Raw genomic sequence first — 25,632 nt, 5'->3', positions numbered from 1 at the left:
TGAACATCTATTTTATTAGAATAAATAGACATCTACTCCAGCCTTTTGCTTGAAAAAACTTTGTATAGCCCTTTACTCTGATATAAGGTCTGTCTTTGTTGCTGAGGTGTATTTCTTGCATGCAGCAGAATGATGGATAATTTTCATGTATCCGTTCTTTTAGCCTGTGCTTTTTTATTGGGGAATCGAGTCCAGTGATTTTGAGAGATATTAATGACCCATGATTGTTAGTTCTTGTTATTTTAATGTTGATGTTGGTAGTATGAGTGTGTGTGTGTGTGTGTGTGTGTGTGTGTGTGTGTGTGTATGTGTGTGTATGTGTTTCTCTTCTTTTGGTTTTGCTGCAGTGGAGTTATTTATTTCCTGTGTTTCCTTGAGAATAGTTAATGTCCTTGTGTTGGAGCGTTCTTTTTAATATTTTCTGTAGGGCTGGATTTGTGGATAGATATTGTTTAAATTTGGTTGTGTTATGGCATATCTTGTTTTTCCATCTATGGTGTTTGAAAGTTCTGGGCATAGTTTTCTGGGATGACATATATAGTCTCTCAGGCTCTGCATGACATCTGCCCAGGCCCTTCTGGCTTTTATAGTCTCTGTTGAGAAGTGAGGTATAATTCTAATAGTTCTGCCTTTATATGTTACTTGGCCTTTTTCTCTTGTAGCTTTTAATATATATATATATATATATATATATATATATATATATATATATATATTGTTCCATATATTTAGTACTTTGATTATTATGTAATGGAAAGATTTTCTTTTCTGGTCCAGTCTATTTGTTGTTCTGTAAGTTTCTTGTGTGTTTATAGGAATCACTTTTCTTTAGGTCTTTAAAATTTTCTTACATAATTCTGTTGAAAATGTTTTCTAGGTCTTGGTGCTTGGAATCTTCTTTTTCTTCTGTTCTTATATTTTACGTTTCATCTTTTCATAGTGTCCCTGATTTCATGGATGTTTTGTGTCAGGAACTTTTTTAATTTAACATTTTCTTCGACTGATATATTGATTTCTTCAATTCTATCTTCTACATCTGAGATTCTTTCCCCCATCTCTTGTATTCTGTTAATGATGCTTATATCTATAGGTCCTGTTCTCCTCCCTAAGTTTTCCATCTCCAGGATTCCCTCAGTTTGTGTTTTATTTATTGTTTTTATTTATTTCCATTTTCAAGGCTTGAACCATTTTATTCATTTTCTTCACCAGTTTGATTTTATTTTTTTGTATTTCCTTAAAGAATTTATTAGTTTTCTCTTTATGGGCTTGTATCTGTTTGATTGTATTTTCCTGTATTTCTTTAAGGGTTTTATTTATTTACTCCTTAAAGGCCTCTATCATCTTCATAAGAATAGATTCAAGGTCATTTTCTTGTGTTTCTGCTGTTAGAATATCCAGGGAGTTTTGTAGAAGGATAGCTGGGTTCTGCTGTAGCATATTGCCCTGGCTTTTGTTGATTGTGTTCTTATGCAGGCTTTTAGCCATCTGGTTATTCCTGGTGTTGGCTGGGTATTCCTGGTTCCTACTGGACTCCTTGGGAAAGTGGGTAGATCCTAGGGCCCAGCAAGTCTCCTTGGGATGCAGGTAGAGCTATGGGCTAGAGATTAGAATTCAGGGAATAGCTGCAGCTCTTATACAGGCTGTGTCCACATTAGACCCACAGGAAGGGATTTGTAGCTGAGGGGTCTAACCTGGATGCTCCTGGAACCCAGCAGGTCTCCTCAAGAGTGAATGCATAATTCTTAAATTTCAATATCCTGCATAGAGTTCTGCTGTTTTAGAATTGTTGTTTTTTTTTTTTAATATGTTGACTATTTTTATAAGGTTAAATACCAAACCCAGTTATTATATTCCCTACCTCTTATGCTCATTCTTCATTATTCTTTCTACTTCTTAGTTCTTTGCACCCTCTACCTTAATTGCTATATTTTTTTAAAAAGTCTCATCAAAGCCAGTCAATACCACCTCGTGACAATCAACATTTTCTCTTCATTGCATATGCGTTTTCTACATCTCCTCCACTATCTTTTTGCCTGCATATTTTACATGTCTACACTATGCTTCATAATTTCAATAATTATCTTTTTAAATACAAGGTAAGTGTGACCTCTTTTCTCAAGCCTCCGAAAAAATTTGATCACCTCCCCCTGAGGGGGGAGCAGCCTTACCAGGCCACAGAAGAGGACAATGCAGCCACTTTTGATGAGAACTGATAAACTAAGATCAGAAAGGAGAGGAGAACCTCCCCTATCAGTGGACTTGGGGAGTGGCATGCATGCAGAAAGGGGAGGGAGGGTGGGATTGGGAGGGGAGAAGAGAGGGGCTTATGGGGGGATACAAAATGAATAAAGTGTAATTAATAAAAAAATTTGAAAAAAATCTTTACTCCATCATCAGAAAATATAAGTATTTGTTACCAGTTGCATATACAAAACAAATTGGCATATATGCAATCTGAGATCATACATACTTAGTTTTCTTTCTCATTCTAAACTAAATCATATCCTTTTTAGATTCAGGAATCATTATCTTCACGTATATCAGTGAAACACTTTCTTTGCATATCATTTAGAAAACTTATAGAGCTGGTATTGTGTTTTCATTTTGTTTTGTTGTTAGTGGTGACTAATTAAATTGCATACCCAGCTTTTGTATTCCCAAAGGGGAAAAAAATGTTATTTTGGGCATGTGACCTATACAAAATCATAAGCTTATAAAGGGTGTGTCAGCCTTTCTTAACACATATCCAGTGCTCCCTGTTGCTAGTCTGCTACCTCTTCCCCTCTTCTTGCATTAACTCTTCCTGACAAATTTCTATTCATCCAACATAGGGCACTACAGGCAGAAAAATGTAACAATTCCATCCAAATCCAACTTGGTCAACCAAAGAGTTTTGGGAGTGTTTACTTTAAAGAGCATGCTGAAGGATTTCTCATGGAAATATAAGTGACCCTCAAACATCTGTCTCATCACAAAATCCCACTCCATCATGGATAAAGTTTTCCTTATGAAAGCTATATCATTGTAGTCTAGTTTCTGTTAGTCTTTCTGTTCTTACATGTATACATATACACATACCACCAACAAGGAGTAATAATAAAAATAGAAGAAAAAATAAACAACAACAAAAAAAAACCTAGCAGCTCCCATGATCACTTGCTGTTGGTTTAAATGGAGGGCGGGGAGGGGGGAAATAATGGCTATAATCCCAGATAAGTGCCCTGTGACTTTCTCTTACCTTCCTCTAACTAGAGAGTTAAAAGTTCTATTGCCATTATATAGAACTAGATATCTCTGTGTTGTTTTGCTTATTTTGTTGCCATGACTGTCCAAAATAATCACTACTCCAAAATTTGGATATGATGATTTTGTTGTACCGCAAGTAAATAGCCATACTATACCTCTTAAGACTTCTAAACAACTATGCTAGCTGCTGCATTTTAAGGCTGAAGAAGAAAGAAATTAATACTTATTGAATGACTCTGGAGCCAGACAGTTTGCTACATAATTAAAATACATTTACTACTAACCCAGATTTAAGAAGTTGTTTATCTCAGTTTTTCCCGGTTCTGATGATCAAATCTAGGGATTTGTACATACTAGACAAGTACCCTACTACTGAGAATTGTCTTAGCCTCCAAGATGCTCAAGGATTTAAAATCTCAAATGAGTCAGAATTTATGGAAGTCAGAAGTTCAGCTCAGCTCTCTTTGTTTTCACCATAGCACACATTAAACATTTTACTTTTATTTTTAAATATATATGCTTTGTGCTTATATGAATGTAAATATGAGCACACAGAGGCTGTGAACACATCTGGAGGTCAAGACAGCCTCACTTGCTGGTCCTCCCTTTCTACTTTGATTTTTTTCCTCTGGCATATAAAGGCTAACTGGCCTTCCATCACTCCAGAAGAGTCTGAAGATTACAGATGTTGTTGCTACTGTGTTTGAATTGTATGTGGGTTCTGGAGATTCAAACTCAGGAGCTCACACTTGCGTAGCAAGTGCTTTCAACCTGTGAGCTATGATTGCAGGACAATATTTTAATTATTGTCACATGTTCCATGCTTATAATCTTGACAGTCAGTGAGCCAAGGTAAGAGAATGGTAAGTTTGAAGCAAACCCTGTGTATAAATATGGGTCCCGTCTCAAAAACTATGTAACTTTGTTTCCATTTAAATATTTAAGAATTTATAAATAAAACAGTCTGGAAAAATACTGAATGGCAAACGTAAACTTAAAATGAAATGTTTAAGTCACTGATTCAAGCTGCTTTATTTGAGAATATAATTTACAGAGACTACCATAATAGAACTGAAATAAAAAGTAAGGTAAATTTTGGTAGAGAATTTTACTAACATGTGCAAACTCTTTGGCTTATTTTTAAATATCATCAAAATAAAAAATAAATTCAAAAAGCACAAAGATCAAATATTAATACTATAACTTAATAATTTTAATGTGTTTGCATTTTTTTAATTTTATTTTTCTTTTTAGTTACATTTTGTTAACTCTGTGTCCCCGCTGTACCCCGCCCCCTCATTCCCTCCCCAACCCCACACTCCCTCCCTGGTCTCCTCCCTGCCCCATTCCAATTCCACTGATAGGGAAGGACCTGCTCCCCTTTCATTTGACCCTGTTTTATCAGGTATCTTCAGGGCTGGCTGTAGAGTCCTCCTCTGTGACCTAACAGGACTGCTCCTCCCCTGGGGGGAGGGAGTCAAGGAGCCTGACCTTGAGATCCTGTTAGAAATAGTCCTTGTTCCCCTTACTTTGGAAAACTACTTGGTTACTGAGCTACCACGGGCCACATCCGAGCAGAAGTTCTAGGTTATATCCATAGATGGTCCTTGGTTGAGTGTCAGTCTCAGAAAAGACCCTGTGCCTGGATATATTTGGTCCTTGTAGAGCTCCTATCCTTTCCATATCATACTAACTCCCCTTCTTTCATATGATTCCCTGCACTCTGCCGACGGTTTGGTTATGAGTCTTAGTGTCTGCTTTGAAACACTGCTAGGTAGAGTCTTTCAGATGCATTTTGCGGTAGACTCCTGTCATACATTCAATGCACATCCCATTTGTCTTTCTAAATGAGGATTGATCATCTTCGCTCGTGTCCACTTTCTTGATTATCTTCTTTAGGTGTATAGATTTCATTATGTTTATCATATCTTGTAAGTCTATATAAGGGAGTATATACCATGTTTGCCTTTCTCCTTCTGGGATACATCACTCAAAATGATCTTTTCTAGATCCCACCATTTGCCTGCAAATTTCACGATTTCCTCCTTTTTGATTGCTGAGTAGTATTCCATTGTGTAAAAATACGACAATTTCTGTATCCATTCCTCCATTGATGGACATCTGGGTTGTTTCCAGGTTATGGCTATTACAAATAAAGCTGCTACAAACATGGTTGAGCAAATGTCCTTCTTGTGTACTTGAAAATCTTTTGGATATATGCATAGGAGTGGTATAGCTGGATCTTGAGGTAGCACTATTCCTAATTGTCTGAAAAAGTGCCAGATTGACTTCCAAAGTGATTGTACCAGTTTACATTCCCACCAGCAATGGAGGAGGGTTCCCCTTTCACCACAACCTCTCCAGCATGTGTTGCCACTTGAGTTTTTGATCTTAGTCATTCTGATGGGTGTAAGGTGATATCTCAGGGTCGTTTTGATTTGCATTTTTCTAATAGCTAATGAGGTTGAACATTTCCTTAAGGGTTTCTCTGCCATTCGATGTTCCTCTATCGAGAATTCTCTGTTTAGCTCTGTTCCCCGTTTTTTAATTGGAATACTTGATTTGTTGCTTTTCTGCTTCTTTAGTTCTTTATATATACTGGATATTAGCCCTCTGTCAGATAAAGGGTTGGTGAAGATTCTTTCCCAATCTGTAGGCAGATGTTTTGTTTTGATGACAGTGTATTTTGCTTTACAGAAACTTTTCAGTTTCATGAGGTCCCATTTATTGATTGTTGCTCTTAGAGCCTGTGCTGTTGGTATTCTGTTCAGGAAGTTGTCTCCTGTGCCAATGAGTTCAAGGGTTTTCCCCACTTTTTTTTCCAACTGATTTAGAGTATCTTATTTTATGTTGAGGTCCTTGATCCACTTGGACTTTAGTTTTGTGCAGGGTGATAAATATAGATCTATTTTCATTTTTCTACATGTAGACATCCAGTTGTTCCAGCACCATTTATTGAAGATGTTGTCTTTTTTCCATTGAATGGATTTGGCTTCTTTGTCAAATATCGAGTATTCATAGGTGTGTGGGTTTATTTCTGGGTCTTCTATGTGGTTCCATTGATCCTCCTTTCTGTTTCTATGACAATACCATGCAGTTTTTATTACTGTTGCCCTGTAGTACAGCTTGAGATTGGGGATGGAGATACCTCCAGATGATCTGTTGTTGTACAAGATTGTTTTGGAGATTCTGGGTTTTTTGTTTCTCCATATGAAGCTGAGAATCTTTTTTTCAAGGTCTGTAAAGAATTGAGTTGGTATTTTGATGGGAATTGCATTGAATCTGTAGATTGCTTTTGGCAGGATGGCCATTTTCACAATGTTAATCCTATCAATCCATGAGCACGGGAGATCTTTCCATCTTCTGATATCTTCTTTGATTTCTTTCTTCAGAGACTTGAAGTTTTTTTCTCAAACAGGTCTTTCACTTGCTTGTTTAGAGTCACACCAAGTTACTTTATATTATTAGTGGCTATTGTGAAGGGTGTTGTTTCCATTTGACAGTATTTATAAAGTTCTACAATATTTTAACATAAAAAAGTACATGTTAGAAATGGAAGGAATGTAAAACATTTCCAGAGACCTACAAAAGAAATATGGCTCAAAGTATATCAGTGACAATTTCTAATTATGAGTTTTCTAAGTTATTTCATTCTTAAATGAACATTTTTCAGCTGCCCAGTTATTTTAGTAACCCATTTGGTGAATGATGAGCTCTTTCACTAGTCAGTTTCATTTGTGTTGCTTATAAATATTTGAATGTAATTAAAAAATACAGCTGCCAATAACAGCTACTACTCAATAGATATTTAAAAGTTAAAAATGCTCAAAGACCCAACTGTCAATCTCAAGCCATTTCCCTTGTCATCACATCTCTTTCCTACCCAGATTCAACATACTGCGTTCATCTAGAAAAGAGAGAGGTGAGGCCAACTTATATTTTTATAGATGTTATTCTTTAACAAAATCCAGGAGTTCCTTGGATTTTACATAATATTGAAGCCAATGTCCTCTTGTAAGTTAAAGACCATGATAAATTTATTTGTCAACACCCTAAACATTTTTTTTTTTTTATTTCTGGTTTGTTTTCAGATTTTCTTTCACCCCTGAATGTTTCTTAATATTTAGTGTTGGCTATTTGGTTTGGTTTGATTTTTTTTTTTTGAGACAGTACTCACTGTATTATGCTTAGGCTGGTCTGGAACTCTGCCTCCAAATGGTCTTCAGCCTTCCAAATGGCTTAGACTATAGATACACACCACTGCATCTAACCTGTTTTGTTTTGCAGTTTTATACAAGAGTAATTTATTAGCATCATTTCCACCTCTCTCTTCATCTTCCAAACGATCTAATGCCTCTCATTCCCTCTCAAATTTAAGGCAATTTTCTTTAAATCTACATTCATTTACATACACACGTGCATATATAAAACTGAGTCCATTTCTTGTTACATAGATATATACAGATATAAAACAGAGTTCATTTACTGTTACACATATACACATACACGTACTAAAACTGAGACCATTTACCATTGTTCATATATGCATGTGCTTATGATTGGGATTGTATAACCTCTCAGAAGTTTCATCCCTAAAAGAAAACAAATTCTCTCTCTTAGCTGCCGTTGATTCCCTCTAATTCCTCATGTAAGACTGTAATCTTGTGAAATTCTCCCATCAGCTTTGTCCTGTCAGTTTTTCTAGTCTCTATGAAGTCTGGTGTAGGTAATCTTATTGTTCAAAATTCATTGGTAAAACTTCTCTGTTCATGTGTACTGGGAACAATCATGCAGCAAGGTGTCTTGGTCTTCTGGCTCTTAGCATCTTCAGCCCTCTGTTTTGTGATGTTCCCTGAACCTTGGGTGTAATGATGATGTTGTAATTGGGACTGGGCAGAGCAAGTCTTCCTAATAATACTTTAAATTAATGTTTTTATTTCTTAACTCTGTAGAAGATAAACTCTCTTTTAACTCTAAAAAGTATTTTTATGAAACAGTAAACACAATAGCTATTTCAACCACTATAAAAAGGAGAAAGAAACCTGTTGAATTTGTTGTTTAACTATTACATGTTGAGTTTCTTATTTGGTTTCCATTTTATTGGAGATGTATCTTTACCAAAATCCCATGAAAACCATGCAAAGAGTAACTAGAGTATACTTGAGATTATGATGAACATTAACATATCTACCAGCTGTTTTCCATCTTTGCAATGAGCAGAAATTGTAGTCAGTGACTGCAACTGCAAAATAAGAAACAAGCTCTCATAAGCCCTACTACTACTTTTAATCATTTTGTAAATCAAAGTTGAAATTAAATGATCATAACCCTCTTCTTAAAAAAATATCCAAAGATGAGGTTTTTTAATGCCGTCTATGCAATAATAACATACTATCATTTAAACGGGTAGCTTTTTCTAAATAGTGAATACTTCCAATAATCTGGATCCAAAAAATATATGGAAGTTGGCATTTCATTACATTTTTATTGGTAGTGCTAATAGTTGAACCCGCTCAGGATGATGCCAGCAGTTTATGAGTTCTGGCACTAAGCTCCACCCCTAGCCCTTATTCCTTCATGAATCGTACCATTGATTTTTTTCTTGCTATTTTCATCATGAGAACAAAAATAATTTTGTACCTCCAAGCAATTTGCAAAATTGTTGTTACTATGGAACACACAATAAAAATTAATACAGCCTTTTCTTTTTCTTTTCTTTTTTTTTTTTTTGGTTTTCTAAGACTGGAATGTTTGAAAATATCTATCAACAAAAGCGAATATTGTTAATATTCTGTTATTTCCTTTCTAGAACTTACTTTGTAGAACTTACCTTAAAATATTTTTGACAGATAACAAAGATTACGATGCCTACCTGTCATATACCAAAGTGGATCCTGACCAGTGGAATCAAGAGACTGGGGAAGAAGAACGTTTTGCCCTTGAAATCCTCCCTGATATGCTTGAAAAGCATTACGGATATAAGTTGTTTATACCAGATAGAGACTTGATCCCAACTGGAAGTAAGTTAATGTTTTCTCTCATATATATGTGTGTGTGTGTGTGTGTGTGTGTGTGTGTGTGTGTGTGTGTGTGTGTGCATTGTAAGTCTGTGCAGTCACCATTTTTTACATAGTACTTTAGTATCTCAAAAGAGAACATTGTTTTTATATGAAATTTAAATTTATATGCCAGAGAAAATACAGTTGTTTTTATATGAAATTTAAATTATATCCCAGAGAAGACATTTTATCATTCTATAAAGCATCACACTTTGTGGACCCTAATATTTATTTAAATCGAAGGAGATATTTCCACCCTGAAAAGGTATCTCTAATATTACTAAAATGGAGGTCAAAACTCTATGCAAAGGGCTCATTCACTATTTCATCCTGACAATGTGTTAGCTAACTATTCTTATCTACTATATGAAAGAAACTATCAGAGCCTTTTGGATCTCATGTCAGTTCACTTACCCTGATCCATTTCTTCTCTTTATAGCATACATTGAAGATGTGGCAAGATGTGTAGATCAAAGTAAGCGGCTGATCATTGTCATGACCCCAAATTATGTAGTTCGAAGGGGCTGGAGCATCTTTGAGCTAGAAACAAGACTTCGAAACATGCTTGTGACTGGAGAAATCAAAGTGATACTGATTGAATGCAGCGAACTGCGTGGAATTATGAACTACCAGGAGGTGGAGGCCCTCAAGCACACTATCAAACTCCTGACGGTTATTAAATGGCATGGACCAAAATGTAACAAGTTGAACTCGAAGTTCTGGAAACGTTTACAGTATGAAATGCCTTTTAAGAGGATAGAACCCATTACACATGAGCAGGCTTTAGATGTCAGTGAGCAGGGGCCTTTCGGGGAGCTGCAGACTGTCTCCGCCATTTCAATGGCTGCGGCCACCTCCACAGCTCTAGCCACTGCCCATCCAGATCTCCGTTCTACCTTTCACAATACCTACCATTCACAAATGCGTCAGAAACACTACTATCGAAGCTATGAGTACGACGTACCTCCTACAGGCACCCTGCCACTTACCTCCATAGGAAATCAGCATACCTACTGTAACATCCCTATGACACTCATCAATGGGCAGCGGCCGCAGACAAAATCCAGCAGGGAGCCGAATCCGGATGAGGCCCACACAAACAGTGCCATCCTGCCGTTGTTGCCAAGGGAGACCAGTATATCCAGTGTGATTTGGTGACAGAAAAGCTAAGGACATCCCGTTCCTGGGAGTTCGAAAGAAATCTGCAGTCCAGTGCCTGGAACTAAGTCCTCGACTGCTGCTGTTAAAAACATGCATTACAATCTCTAGAACACGAGGAAAAACAGGGTCTTGTACATATATTTTTTGGAATTTCTTTGTAGCATCAGTGTCTTCCTGTTTTACCATGTCTCTTACCATTACATTTTTTTGACTTTGTTTTATATGTCACTGAATTTGTAAATTTACATTTTTTAAACGAAGAGACTGATGTATAGATAGAAAACCCTTTTTTTTCTTCACTAATTTAGTTTAGAATGGGTTTTTAATTTTCTTTTTAAATTTTGTTTTGCTTTTAACATTTCCTTGGGGTGCTTGGACAAATCTTTCTGATGGGACAAGGAGCACCGGATCCTCTCTCAGGTTCTGCCTAGGACCAGCTTGACCATGTCAGCCTTCATAAAGCAGTGCGACTGAACGCCAGCATTGCATTGCTGTTTGGGAACAGGAGAGAGAGAGAGAAGAACATTGCTCATAGGAGGTCCCTGCAAGTCGGAGCCCTGAAATCTCTTCCTTGTCCCCACCTCATTCCCCACCTCTACCCTTCTAATGGCAGCATGATGTGTACACTCTGCAGAGGGTAGGGGTAGGTCTAACTGTCTTAACATTTAATTCACTGCTCTTCAGAATACACTCTATACCCAAAGTTGTTCTAGTCACTTGACAGTGAACACTACAGAGTGATCATTACAGAGTGAAGATTGAGGGCATGAAAATGGGGAGAGTGTCGTTTCTGTTTCTTAAAAATAAGTTGATGTACCCATATATATATATATATATAAATATATATAAAACAGCAAAACAAAACAAAGAAAAAAACATACAAAAATACAAAACCAAAAAAATATATATCAAGCCCTATATTTGATCACTTCCTGGAAAGGCATGAATGTGTTTGTGGCTGTTTTTGTTTGATAATCTACTTCCTCTTTTCCCTCTATAATTATTTTTTCTGCAAATGAGATTATGTGCAAATATCAGGCAAGTTAACCTAGATAGGTGAATCAAGGCAAGTAAAAATTAAATTAAATTGAAAGCTTCCAAACCAAAAGGAAGAACAGGATGTGTCATCAAATATGTTTTACCACCTTGTATTATACAAAATTTTATCCTTTAAAGAGTCAGAAAAAATTGTGAAACATATTGTGGTTTCCTCATATTTAAATGTTAACTGACTTGTATTTACTTTTCAATGCTACATTCAGAATTTAAGTGGTATCAGTTGATGAACATAAGCAGGTCAATCATATGAATAACAACACAAACTATTTTCAAAATAAACATTAGTTACACAAAATGGCTTTTAAATTAGATCCAAAAATACTTTAAAAACTTAATTTTGCATAGAAATTACTTAATTTTAACTATATGATTCTATCTTTCAGAAACAGAAAGTTGATACTCCCAGGAAATTTGTCACTTACCATCTAGCTTTGTCTTTGAAGTCAATCACATAAGCATCTAATTCCTTGTTATGTTAAAATGATGCTAAATCAATCATAAAAGATCCTGTAGAGGGCAGACTTGTTAAAAGAAAATATTATCTATGTAGATTTTAGTTTTCTTTAAAAAAATTGATGTGACAAAATTATTGATAATAGAACTTAAGATTTATAGCACTTACTTTAGTGATTCATCATAGGAAGTTCCTCCTCAGCAACCATCTGTGGGCTTATATAGTTACTACTGTGTGTTTGCTTTCTTCCCGTCACACTACAAAATGAGAAAACAATTCTAGAGTTTGAGTCACAAGACTAAGGTGTGAGTGGGCCACATAAATATAAAAGTGTAAATTACAATAGAGTTCATCAGGAAGGGTAATCTAGAACTATGAAGGTAAGAGAGAAAAGTACAAACATTTTGTAACAATGCAAAGGTCTCAATGTTTGTGTGACAAAGCAAAGGTACCTTGGGATGTACCTTGATTTTTATTTGCTTAAAAAAAATGTTTGCTTCCCTGACAACTTGCCTGGGTCTTCTCGACAATATGTCTTAATTCTTGTGCTCCCCTTGGTTCTGTGTCATATTTTCAAAAACCAGAACTGAAGCTACAAGGACACATAAAACTTTAAGGTCAGCTTTGCACATTGGGTTATTTTCAGAAACAGAGAAGGCCATTGTTTACTTTGTACTATGGACACTTGCCATTGGACTGGATTCCAAAAGCCCCCAGTACTCAGAAGATTGTAAATGTGGCAATGGCCTGATTTATTTATTTATTTGGTTTTTCTTTTTTTAATATTTTAAGTGCACGATGGATATGTGGAATAAATGTAGAGGAAGTAATCAGACCACAGTCATATTTTATGCATCCATAGGTGTTAATTTAGCTGCATTGGGAGTACATTTTTGTTCTATTTTTAGTGTAGATTTAAGCACTTTGAATAGCATGATTCAGGGATTGGTGGGTAATATTTGATACTCTCACACTTAAGAAACTTTTTTTCCTCTAATGCTTTGTTATATTTACAAATGAAATACATGCAAAGGAAGCTATCTATAGCTTTAGAATCATTTCTCCCAAGTTTCTATTCCTCTATCAGCTCCACATGAGGACCAGTGAAAGGAACTCATGGGTTCACATGTTTTATGTGTAACAGAAGTTCAATGAGAACTCACAATAAAACAAAATAAACCATGTATTTCCCCTAGTACTTAGGTTTCATCCTTCTCTTTTTGTTTGTTGGAGTTCTTGGGGATAAGATTATTCTAGCTGTAAAAACACATTTGAAAACGTGAATGTGTTAGCCAAGCTGGGGAGAAGAATGGACTTCCAGACTTGGACATGTGTGATGTTTGGTATTGCCTGTTTTTCATCAATCACCGCCTGAGCTCTGAATGATACATTCATGGATTCAAAAGTCCATCTGGTTCTTTAGTGTAACCTCAACTTGCTGCTTCTGAGCATCTTAGTCTTTATTCTGGTGCTCAAATCATTGATTATTTAATTTGTATCACATCCCTTTGGTCTTCTATGAACAGAGAAGACCTATGTATGTTGTGCTATCAGCTGATTTAAGTTTAGATAAATTCTAGGAAATAAATCCAAGATGTGATGAGATCTGAAATTATGATGTTTCTATAGCTAAATATCTGATTGTTCAGTCAACCATTTTGTGATTATTACTTTCCTTATAGTATATGTATTTGGACTCTATCAACTTAATCTTAAATATGTAGATGCTGGTTTCTTCCATATTTCATTGTTACTAAATATTTATAACAAGAGGAAATATTAACTGAGAGCCAATTCCTAAAGTCTAAGTATGGTTTGTTTATCTTAGAATAGTCATTAACTTTTCAGATACCATTTATGTCAAGTGAGACTACTATTTCTAGGAAAACATTTATTTGTACATTGTAAGCTATTTCCTGATTCTGGAATGGTACCCTAGCTCTCCTTTTAAAGAAACAGTTTAATCTTGTGTTTAGTTTCTTCTTTTTTATTTGATGTTTTGTTTATTTTGTTTTTGAGACAGGATTCAGGCTAGGCTGGCCTCAACCTCTCAATCCTTCTGTAACAGCCTTCTGACTGCTGAGGTTATAGATATATACCACCAAAGCCAGCAATTCCTTTTTTATTAGTTTTAGTTTATATCATTAGTCCCAGGAGAAATCTTAATGAAATTCTAAGGAGAGCATCAATGTCACACAAGTGAAATAACTGAATGGAACTAAGAAATTATATATATACAGAAAAGGAAAATGCCTTATTGTCTCTGATTTAAATTTGTTTGTCCATTAATCCCATTACTGCTGTAGCTGATGAAAAATAGAAGTGAAATATTATACAGGTTAGAAATCCCACTACATATTCCTATTCCCTACTGTGGAAAAAAATATCCAACCATACATTCAGTTATTAAAAAGAAATAAAGATGAGACTGTAATAAAAAAAAATTTGTCAATGGAAGCAGAGGTTATTTCTTGCCTTATCATGGATCTTTCCCACCTTATTATTCTGAACAAAAAAAGTAACCAACAGTTTCAGATATCCTTATTCATAAGCCTTATACTTGAGTTCAAGAATATCTTGGCTCTATAAAATAGTTTAAATGAAATAATGAAACACTACTTGAACTTTCAGATGAGGTTTGATTATTGTCTAACTCTTTTCCTGGGTGTAATTCTGAAAACATCCAACACCGAAAAAGCCATAGATGTTTAGATTCAGAGGACAGTCTCATAGTCTAACGGTCATATAAACTCATATATATTGAAGGCATTGTTGTGTCTCTTATTTTTTATCTTCATTCGTGAAAATTCAAGGGTGACTATTGTTTTCCTAATAGATAATTCCTCATTGAATATGGCATGACTTTATAAGAGAAATTGGAAACAGTGAAGAAAAAAATTAACAACATTAAGTTATTTACAATCAAATAAATGAGAAATATAGTATTTTTAAGATAGTTTTCTCATTTCTACATTCACTTAAAAACAGGAGAATGTGCAAAATCATATAATTTGACAAATATGACTTATTTCATTTTTTTTATTTTTAACCACATTGTCTACCAAAAAGAATTCAAACAGTAGAAAAAGAGAATAACCAATTGATGTGTTTTTCTAGAAGAAATCAGTTTTATTATGAAAATGTTTAGAATCTTCTGTACCTCAGTTTCAGTGATTAAGTTTTTGCTGCTTTTGTGAACTCTAATGTGACCTCAGAAAAATATAGAGAGTGTTGAAAAGTGAGGTGGTAGTGATTTAAAGTTGCAGATTTTTTTTATTCATTACAGAGTGAAAACCTGTGCTTTATATTGAGAATAAAATACTGTCAGAAGGAGCTATAAAATCTTAGTTACCCAAAATAAAGAAAAAGAAGGAGGAGGAAAAAGAGTTAATTTTAACCTTATTTGATGTTTCCTTATCATAGTCAGATTTTGGTTACATCCATAGAAAAGGTTTTGAAGTAAAAAAAAAAAAAAAAAATCAACTACATTTTTCCATTCAGCAATATGTCATTTTTGCAGACTCAGAACACAAAATATCTCTCTATTACAGATAAGACATACATATATATTTATAAGAAATACATGGTTTTATAAGTATATATGTGTAAACTCCTTCTGTTCATTAGTAAATTTTCCTCTAATAGCCTCTGCATTCACTAACAAACTCATGCTTCTGAATCCTTCATTAAAGTAAGTAAAGTTACTTTTATTTTTTCTACCATTTACTGCTCTCATTGATGCATCCTCCACTGTTCATAAACCTGAATTTTTTCTCTTTCTAACCAAAAGAAAACACTCTAAAACATAATTATACTGTGTTCCCTCTAATACCAAATAACAGAAAAAAAACTGCCCATGAACTTCAGAAAACTACATGTAATATCAATGTTGTATAAATTTTAATCTTCATAATCTCAGTGTTCTTTCAAAAGGCATGCTGTGTCATTAAAAAAAGATTTAATGTGATATGACCTTATTACATAGTGCATGAATATGTGGCAAAGTAATATGGATCTATCTTTACTAGTTAATGAGAGGTTAAATTTGGAGAGATCAGATGTGTTTTAAGTTAATGTCAATTGGAAGGATGGCATCTTAATGTTAGAATACAGGAGCAGTTGTTCATCTTGCTTGCAGTATATGATCTTATTAACAAGAATCCTTAATGTACTTTCCACTAAAGTAGTGGAGATGTGTTAATATAATGTGCTAATTACAACTTTTACATCTTCAGAGTTTGAGGGAACCCAAATAGGAAAGTGGATTTAGTCATTTTCCTCTGCTGGAGTTCATGTCATATTTTAAACTCAGACACACTCAGATCTGTTCACAGTCAGTACAAGTGCTTTTTACATAGTACTTCTCTTGAGTTTTAGTCACCCTCTTTTGCCTTTGTATAATCTAGGATGTATGTAACTCATGAGTAGGTGATGGAGGCTCTCTTTTTTTTTCTTAGAATACTTACAAGTATACATTTGGTTTTGCTTTGACTAGCAATAGGAAAATAGACAAATACAAGTGTAAAAATGAGAAATTTTAAACTTGACTTAATTTGTGTTTTGTAGTTGTTTCATAAGTCTGTTGCTCTCTATGAGTATGCTCTCTATATATCCTGTAAAAATAAATTTATATGTTACATAGAAATTCAAGAAATTAAATTATTTATTAAGCTAAAAATGTTTCTTCTGATTTCTACCTGATCATAGATGACAATAAATTAAATAATGTGTTGTTGGAACATATGTAAGTATGTTTATTAATTTAATAACTCCTGTTATATTTGTTCTTCCCTTTCTTTGAATGTTGTGAAGAGAGACTTAAATGCCCATTTGGCTGGGGAAAAAACCGCTTGTTGAAAAACCAAGTTTATTTGCATTTCTGCTTAATCCTTCTCTATTGAATTTAGAGAACTTTGAATCACTAATTCAAACACTTTATCATTATCACATGAATAGTATTTTCAAGGTTAAATTTGACATTTCTTTTGAGAAAGAGAAATGAAAGGAATTATAACATGTGAGTGCTTTACTGGTTCCCTTTCTTCTGGGTATTTTCTTTCCTTTCAAGGTACTACTCACAATATGAACTTAAAATGCTGTCCCCTCAGATATATTTTACAGTAACCAAGGTCTTGACTCATCTTGTTTTTCTACTTGTAATTCATAGCCATTCCTAAAAGGAAATGTCTTAGGCCATACTTTTTGTTTTTAGTTGAAGATAAATAACCTTGTTATTTACTTATCTAAAGTGGGGGGTGTGGAATGATGGTAAATAATTCTACCACAAAGCAGCAACCTTGAGCCTCTTAGCATGAATTAGCTGATTACAAAAAATTTCTACCATAGGCAAAGAGCTGTTTAAGAAATTTTTTTAATGCAATGAAACACAGATAAATCATTATGAAGTTTTAAAGTAATAGTTTCAAAGAAGTCTGAAAGTTACTTTAGGTTTGCATTCAAAGAAATTAACATTGAAATTTTGATACAGTCATTTCTACCTCGTAGGGTTTTTACTTTTACTTTTAAATATTTTATTATTATCATTATTATTGGTGGTGGTGGTGGTGGTGGTATTTTGAGACAGGTTTCTTGTGTAGCTCTGACTGTCCTGAAACTCACTCTGTTGACCATACTGGTCTCAAACTCAGAAAGATCTCCCTGCCTCTGCTTCTGTGGGCCACCACTGCCTAGCTCTCAGTAGGGTTTTTAAGTGTAGGAAAATAACTTCTACTGAAAAAGTAAAATGCCATCAGAATTATGACACATTGTCTGATTTTAAGAGTATATGTTAAATCACAAATCCCAGACTATGACATTTTATTCAAAATATCTGTTGAATCCTCAATAGTTAAAGAATCTGTGGCATTACTTAGGCACTTCAAAAACATGCATACATTTTCTGGAATTTTCTATTACACTCATTGTTAAGACCAATGAAATGATGATGAGCACAACAGATTTTTATATGAAAGAGGTCTATTGGATGGAAATGAAGAAAAAGAGAGAAAGAGAGAGTGAGACATGATAACAGGAAGGGAGTGAGGTACTCAGAGAGAGAAAGGGGTGTAAGCAAGAGAGCAAGAGAGTAAGAGGGCAAGAGGACAAGAGGGAAAGAGGACAAGAGGGCAAGAGGACAAGAGGGCAAGAGGGCAAGAGGACAAGAGGGAAAGAGGACAAGAGGGAAAGAGGACAAGAGGGCAAGAGGGCAAGAGGGCAAGAGGGCAAGAGAAAGAGAAAAAGTGTCCGGTTGATCTTTTTATGGAGCGACTTAACCATGCCTGCCAGATATGGCTACCTGGCCAGAGACACATGATGACATCATAGGTTGCAATGCAACTCAAAAGCAGGCTGCCTAAATACTAACATTGATGTTATTGACAAGTATTAAAATATTTTAAAATAGAACATTTTAGTTTCAGAAAATATTTAATTGATGAAGGATGCACTTTTAACAACAAAATAAAAATGAAAAATAAGGCAAATATTCATAAATTATAGTACTGGGCAGACAATCACTTATTACTGTTGGCTTTGTACTCTTTATATATGGCCTGTAAGAACGATTTGAACATATCTCTTAATCCATCTTATTTTTTTCAATCAATATTTACTATCTAGTGATACCAATATAAGGTAATGTAGAATCCTCTTTTGTGTACAAGAAAGCAGGATACAGCTCCAGAAAGTATTTGAATATTGTAATTCTGCTAATCGCTTAACGAATTGATTGTCCAAATTAATTTTTTAAGACAGGGTTTCTCTGTGTAGCATTGGCTGTCCTGGACTCACCTTACAGAACAGGCTGTAAATTAGGATTTAAAAAAAATATGTCCTTATGTCCCACAGTGGAAGACTCATACTTGAACAGTTATACATTGCATGTAAAATTTGATAAGACTTCAAAAATCTAAGTTAAATATCAAACTTGAGACATGTATATTTTTCTTTATGATTTTGCTTATATGGTAGAATGATACATGATTAAACTGAATCATATATAAATTGGAATCTAGGAAAGCTGATATGTGGCAAATATCATCAAGTCTATAAATGCCTTGTTTAAAAAAATAAAACACAATATAGCAGTTGTTTTTTCTTTAACCAAAGAAGATAGAGAAGAACAGAACAAACAAATGAACACTGACAAAAGGTAAAATTCCACATAACACAGAAAGCAGGATGTATAAAAGTTTACATGAACAATCAAGAAAATTATAAAGTCTTGAACATTAATGACTAGATTAAGTGAATAAAATAGTCTAGTTTGCCTGTTGTGCTTAGCAGTAAAGAATCAGTATATATTATGACATTGACAAGAAACCTGCTCTCTGAATGTGAATTCTTTCTTGATGATCTCGGGTTAAATGGAAGACATTTCTTAATTTTTCTAAATTAAATAAAAATTTGATTACTAAAAACTGTAACATCTGAATACAAATAGTGATTTTGATATGCTTCCTACTGTGACACAAAGATTTTGTAAGTGACAAAATTTTATAACATGAAGCTTGTTAGTAATAAATAGTTCAAAATCTTGGGTATGCTTAGAATAACCCAAGATTTTAAAATATCAGCAAATGTCAAAAATATAGAAGCAACTAACAACACTAAGTTTGTTATTAATGTTTATGTATTCTCAGTAAACTCCAGAGAACACTTTTGGAGAATAACCAAAACTGAAATCTATACAAACCAAACCAATGGGTCTCAAATTTTTGACTCTAGAAAAGTAACCTGGAAACATCTTTAAAAATGAAAATTCAGGGATGAGTGAATAACTCAAAGGGCATTGTTATGTAAATGCCCTGGGTTAAAATATCTAGCATGAAATACTTCTATGCAATTTAGACTGAACCCAATAAAACATAGATAGTATCAAAATATACCATAATATGTTTCCAAAGTGATCATGAAACAGAGGCTCATCTATTGCTCTTGAGAAACATGGATGTGGAATGTGTCATTTCTGTCCTTATTACTGCTGTTGATATTTGGATTATAAAATTACGAATTATAGCAAATAGGTGGCATCATAACCTTTGTCATCCTCTTGAAATAATTTCTCCCAAAATGTGATATCAAAATTTTTGAGAAAAAATTTTAACACTACAAAATTATATGTATTTTCTAATATCTGAAAAGAAAGATAAAAAGTGAGATCATCAAAAAAGCAAATTCCAGCACTGAAATAAAACATGGCTCCAAAAAAGTAGTTGCACCATTTAGCAGAAAACATAAACTAACATCTATGTAATTAAAACAAAACTTTCTTATAAAATAATACACATATATTATCAGTTTTTACCTGTAAAGCAATAATTAGACAGAAATACTAAAGACATTGGCTGTGAAAAAAAAGAAATATCAAATGTGTTAAATTAATTAATTATGAATTGTTTTTCCTCAAGTTATTAATTAATGTCTTCAATAGATTAACTCTACAAGAAAATTCCATTTTCCATATCATTAGCATAAACATAACTTAACAAACTGAGCCTACTGTCTCGTGCTTGTAATCTGAGAGAGAGAAAGAAAGAGTGAGAGAGAAAAAGAGAGAAAGAAAGAGAGAGAAGATAAGAAGATTGGGGAGGGAGACTAACTTGTAGAATGTGTTCAAGCATTGATAGATATCTCACTCAGACTCAAAATAATGGAAACCTATGGAAATTTATTTATTTATTTATTTATTTATTTGTTTGTTTGTTTGCCAAATCTCACCAAATACCCCAAGTTGTCCTATAACTTCTCCTTGAGCAGCATCCCATCCACTGGGATTTCAGGCATGGGCCACTTACCACCTGTGAAATTTTTGATCATACAATCTGAAATCCATTTTAGCAGGTGGCATAAAATACAAAAGTATATCTATACAGTTTCAATATATTTGCTACTTTCTATGTGAGATGATCAGTTAAATATAGAATCTTACACTATTTCAGCAGAATGATAACTCACAGAGCAGGGACAAACTATTCACTTTGTTTATTTCAACTTTCAATCACTCATTCTAACAATATATTGTCAGTCAGATATATTTTTCACTCTAGATTAACTTATTTAATATTTTACATAATTTTTATTATATTTTAGTATCGGGAAAACATTTTGATAAATTTATCAAATTTCTTACTATCAGAAAGAGTATAAAAGAATAAAACTTCTGGCTATTTTCAGAAGTAAAATATTGGGGTAAATTTTACACACTGGGTTCCATCTCCTTACTTCATAGAATGAGAACTTTTTTGTCTATAATAGCTCACATTTATTTATATTTTTATTACTTAAATTAATTAGTTCTTTGATAATTTGTATAATGCATTTTGATTACTCTTTCCCCTTATCACTCTATTATCACTGTCCTTCCTATCCCTAGCTTTCTCCTCCCTTTCCATTCAGTTCCTTTCTCAGATTTAAGACTTTGGGTTGGTTTTGTGATCCATCTAGTTTAATCAGGGCCATCTGTGTGAACACTGCATTAGGAGTATCCTTTGGAGACTAGTGGACTCACCAGTGGGTATACAACTGAAGGGAAACAACTCACTCTTTCCCTGAATTGGTAGTAAATAGTTCAGCAGTTAGTGATATGGATCACTGAGCCCCTTTTCTCTCTATGCCTGGATATTGACGGGCTTATACTAACAGCCCAGGCACTCACTGGGATTATTTTGATCTCTATGTTGTATACAACTATTGAAGTTACTTGTTTCTTGATCTAAAGAAGAATTTGATGCAAAATTTTCATAAACTGATCAGATCTCTGATCTTGAGTTAATATTTCAAGAACATAGCCCTTGGTAATTAAGAATAAATTATATATATATATATATATATATATATATATATATATAGATATATATATATATATATATATATCTTTCTAGGTAATTATATATATATATATATATATATATATATATAGTCTTTTGGGTCAGTGTTTCTCTGTGTAGCCCTGACTGTCCTGCAACTTGCTCTGTAGATCAGGCTGGCCTCAAACTCAAGGAGATCTACCTGCCTCTGTCTCCCAAATTCTGGGATTAAAGGCATTCACCACCACCGCCTGGCCATAAATATTCCTATAATTTTCATGACATTACCAAATGAAAGACTTTCTGAAGCATGGCTTTTGAATTTGAAAAAAAGTCACTCAAATTCTAATGACTTCCAAGGTAATGGTGGGCTTTTTTACCACCTGAAAAATTTTATAACACAAGAGTATCTCAAAAAAAAATTAGCAACAGAAAATTTCATTATGTACATTAGAACTTTTAACATTCCTGTACTAAACTGAAATATATTAATTTTTCCTCACTATGTATTCTGGACTTGAGTAGTTCAGAACATTTGATTGTGACAGTGGTAAGCTTTTACTATTCTAATGTATATATATATATATATATATATGATGTGTACAAACTAAAATAAATACCATGAAGATTAAATATTTTCAACATACATTCTACCTTAAATGAAGAGCTACAAGTTTGCAATAAAAAGTACTCCATCAGAAAATTATTAAGTAATCTTTTTGTACAGGCTAAAACTAAGTTTCTGGGTTTCTATTCAATCAACTTTTTTTTTTTTTTTTTTTTTTTTTTTTACAGAAATGCATTTTATCTTAAAGGAGAGTCAGCTCATTTTGCTTTCCCTGTAAAATTCTGTGATTTTCTCATCTCCCACTCTTTCCCTTACATGGTATCCCTGAATTATTTATTTATCAAAAGCAGAGAAGATATTGCACTCAGCAACGATCACAAGAAAAACCCATGGAAGCACCACAGTTATTGTCATGAGTTTCCTATCTTGCCATCAAATTAATTTTCATATGGCTGTAAAATAACTTATTTTTCAGATTCCATTTAAATTATGTCCTTAGTAAATAACATTTTTTCAGCAAAACCTAACCTTAGAAATATGATTACTGATATATATATATATATATATATATATATATATATATATATTTTAATTTCAAGCTGCATGTCATCACTGATGTGAAATAAAAACAACAGAATTAAATAAATTTAAAGCTACACTGTAGGTATTCTTCAGGATGGTGTGGCCTTTATTCATAATCATCTTCAAGACAAGCATCTGAGTAACTCGAGTATCTTCACAAGAATGCTGGATATAGGATGACAAATCAAATAAATGGAATATCAGGGCTTTCTTTTATGGTAGCACTGGAGATATGTATTTTTGTGTTGCTATCTGTAAAGACAGCTATAATTTATAGATAATACTGCATAGTTGATTATTAAAAGTATAGAACACTTAGCACTTAGACTTTTATTTTTAAGAGTAAAGGAAATCTGTCACTAAATATGAATGCTGCATATGTTCTCACTAGAGACAGTGATTTTGAAATTTTGATTGTACTTGTCTTTGTGTTTTCCAAAAGAAAATATAGATATACATATAAACAAATGTAGATAAGCATGGTTGAAGAACGTTGTTTAGAAATAGGCAAGTTCTGCTTTGATTATATTTTAAATAATTTAAGATATAATCACAAAATAAACTTGCTGGATTCATGAAAAGAGTATATATGAGCACATGATGACAGCAGTTTGTATAAGCAGAAGATATTCTATGTTGAAATTAAGAATTAATGATAACTATGGTGTGACTAATTAAAATATGAAAGCTTGGATATTCAAAGAAACATTTCTTACTTGCATAAGAATATTTTTGTATAATATTGAGAAAGGTTTACAAATGGACTTTATTTATGTAGTGCAATTTTTAGAGAAAATAAACAGGGTTATGTGTCCAGTTTGTAAAATGTTTATTTCAAGATAATTCTCTCACTGACTGAATGGAAGGATATGATGACTTGAAAGACTTTTGTGAATTGAACAGTCCCACCAACAATAACAAAAAGCAAATAAAGAAATGTGAATAAATTGCGTATGCAAACTTCTTTTAATCAAAGCCTATATACCCTAAAGAGCAAAAAAGAAGATCCACTTTTGTGAGCATAATATTAGAGATAATTATCATTTTGCTTTAGCACCTGAAGAATAAGCATATATCCATATTTCGTATATGAAATTAAGCAAATACATTGTCTTGGGAAAATTTGATTCTTCACACATTAATCTAAATTTACATTACTTTTTAGTATAGGGAACAATCAGACAAGTTAATAACATATATATATATATATCTTATGTAAGTATTTATAAAATCAACAGTAACATATAAAGATACTTCATAAGTTTATAAGAACTTCCATTTGTACTTAACATATAGCAAATGTAGGTAGGATTTAGGATGCAAATGCTAGCAAATTTGGAAGGAAGACAAAACTGAGAAAATAAGTACTCTTCAGTATTTATATACTTTGTTCCTATATGTGTGTATATATCACCCATTTATATGTATATTTAGATATGTTTTATATACATATATATTACATATAACATAATTTTACTTAACTTAAGGACCAGACTTGAAATCTACAAGCTTAAGTGTGAGTGCATGTGGGGACTAAATAGTATCAAGACACATTCAAATGCCTGTTGGAGATTCAGATAAGAGGTGAGTACATTAAAGAAGAGAATTTTCTCACACAAGATGCAAAAAATTTCATATATCCTATCCTAATTATAGCAAATTACTTTATGTAGGTTATGTGAACTGTTAGTTGGAAAAAAATTAAGAATAAAAATAGCAACCATTACTGGGGATGAACATTGTGAAAAAAAGAGCAGAAAAAGATTTTTTTTTGCATTTTTAATTTCTATATAATTACATTTTATTCACTTTGTGTCTTAGGTGTAGCTCCCTTTCTCGTTCCCTCCCAATTCCACCCTCCTTCCCTCATCTTCTCCCATGCCAATCTGCAAGTCCACTGATAGTGGAGTTCCTCCTCCCATTCCAGCTTATCCTAGCCTATCAGGTCTCATCAGGACTGGCTGTATTGTCTTCCTCTGTGGCCTGGTAAGGCTGCTCTCCCATCAGGGAGAGGTGATCAAAGAGCCAGACACTGAGTTCAGGTCAGAGACAGTCCCTGTCCCCCTTACTAAGGAACCACTTGGAGACTGATCTGCGTGAGCTACATCTGTGCAGGGGTTCTAGGTTATCTCCATGCATGGTCCTTGATTGAAGTATCAGTTTCAGGAAAGACTCCTGTGCCCAGATTTCTTGGATCTGTTACTCTCCTTGTGGAGATACTGTTCCCTCTAGGTCTTTCTATTTTCCCTTTCTTTCATAACATTCTCCCCAATCTGCCCAAAGTTTAGCTATGAGCCTCAGCCTCTGCTTTGATACACACCTGGGTAGTGTCTTTCAGTGGGTCTCTGTGGTAGACTCCGCTCTTGTTCCATGTTTTATCCCTCTTCTGATGTCTATCCCCTTTGCCTTTCTGACTGAGGAGTAATATTAATACCCAGGGTCCTCCTTCTTGCTTAGTGTCTTTAGATGTACAGATTTTAGTATGTTATCCTATATTATATGCCTAATATACACTTATAAGTGAGTATATACCGTGTGTGTCTTTCTGCTTCTGGTATACCTCACTTGGAATGATATTTTATAGTTCCCATCATTTGCCTGCAAATTTCATGATTTTCTTGTTTTTAATTGCTAAGTAGTACATCATTGTATAAATGCACCACAGTTTCTGTATCTAATCCTCAAATGAGGGAAAAC

At 33.7% G+C, this 25,632-nt stretch overlaps 1 protein-coding gene across 1 annotated transcript in view; it reads left to right on the top strand.

Moving 5' to 3' along the window:
- Il1rapl1 (interleukin 1 receptor accessory protein like 1) overlaps nucleotides 1–10,463 on the top strand; it is a 944,588-nt gene extending 934,125 nt beyond the window's left edge. The window contains exons 9-10 of the mRNA XM_055597800.1: nucleotides 9,096–9,266; nucleotides 9,745–10,463. Coding sequence (XP_055453775.1) covers nucleotides 9,096–9,266; nucleotides 9,745–10,463 — 890 coding nt within the window. The remainder of the gene's footprint in view (nucleotides 1–9,095; nucleotides 9,267–9,744) is intronic.
- The last annotated feature ends 15,169 nt before the right edge of the window (nucleotides 10,464–25,632 follow it).

The sequence above is a fragment of the Psammomys obesus genome, unplaced genomic scaffold, assembly GCF_907164565.1.
Source record: "Psammomys obesus unplaced genomic scaffold, mPsaObe1.curated_primary_1811, whole genome shotgun sequence".
Taxonomy (NCBI): Eukaryota; Metazoa; Chordata; class Mammalia; order Rodentia; family Muridae; genus Psammomys; species Psammomys obesus.
Note: the sequence above shows the minus strand (reverse complement) of the source record. Positions and strands in the feature narration are given on the sequence as shown.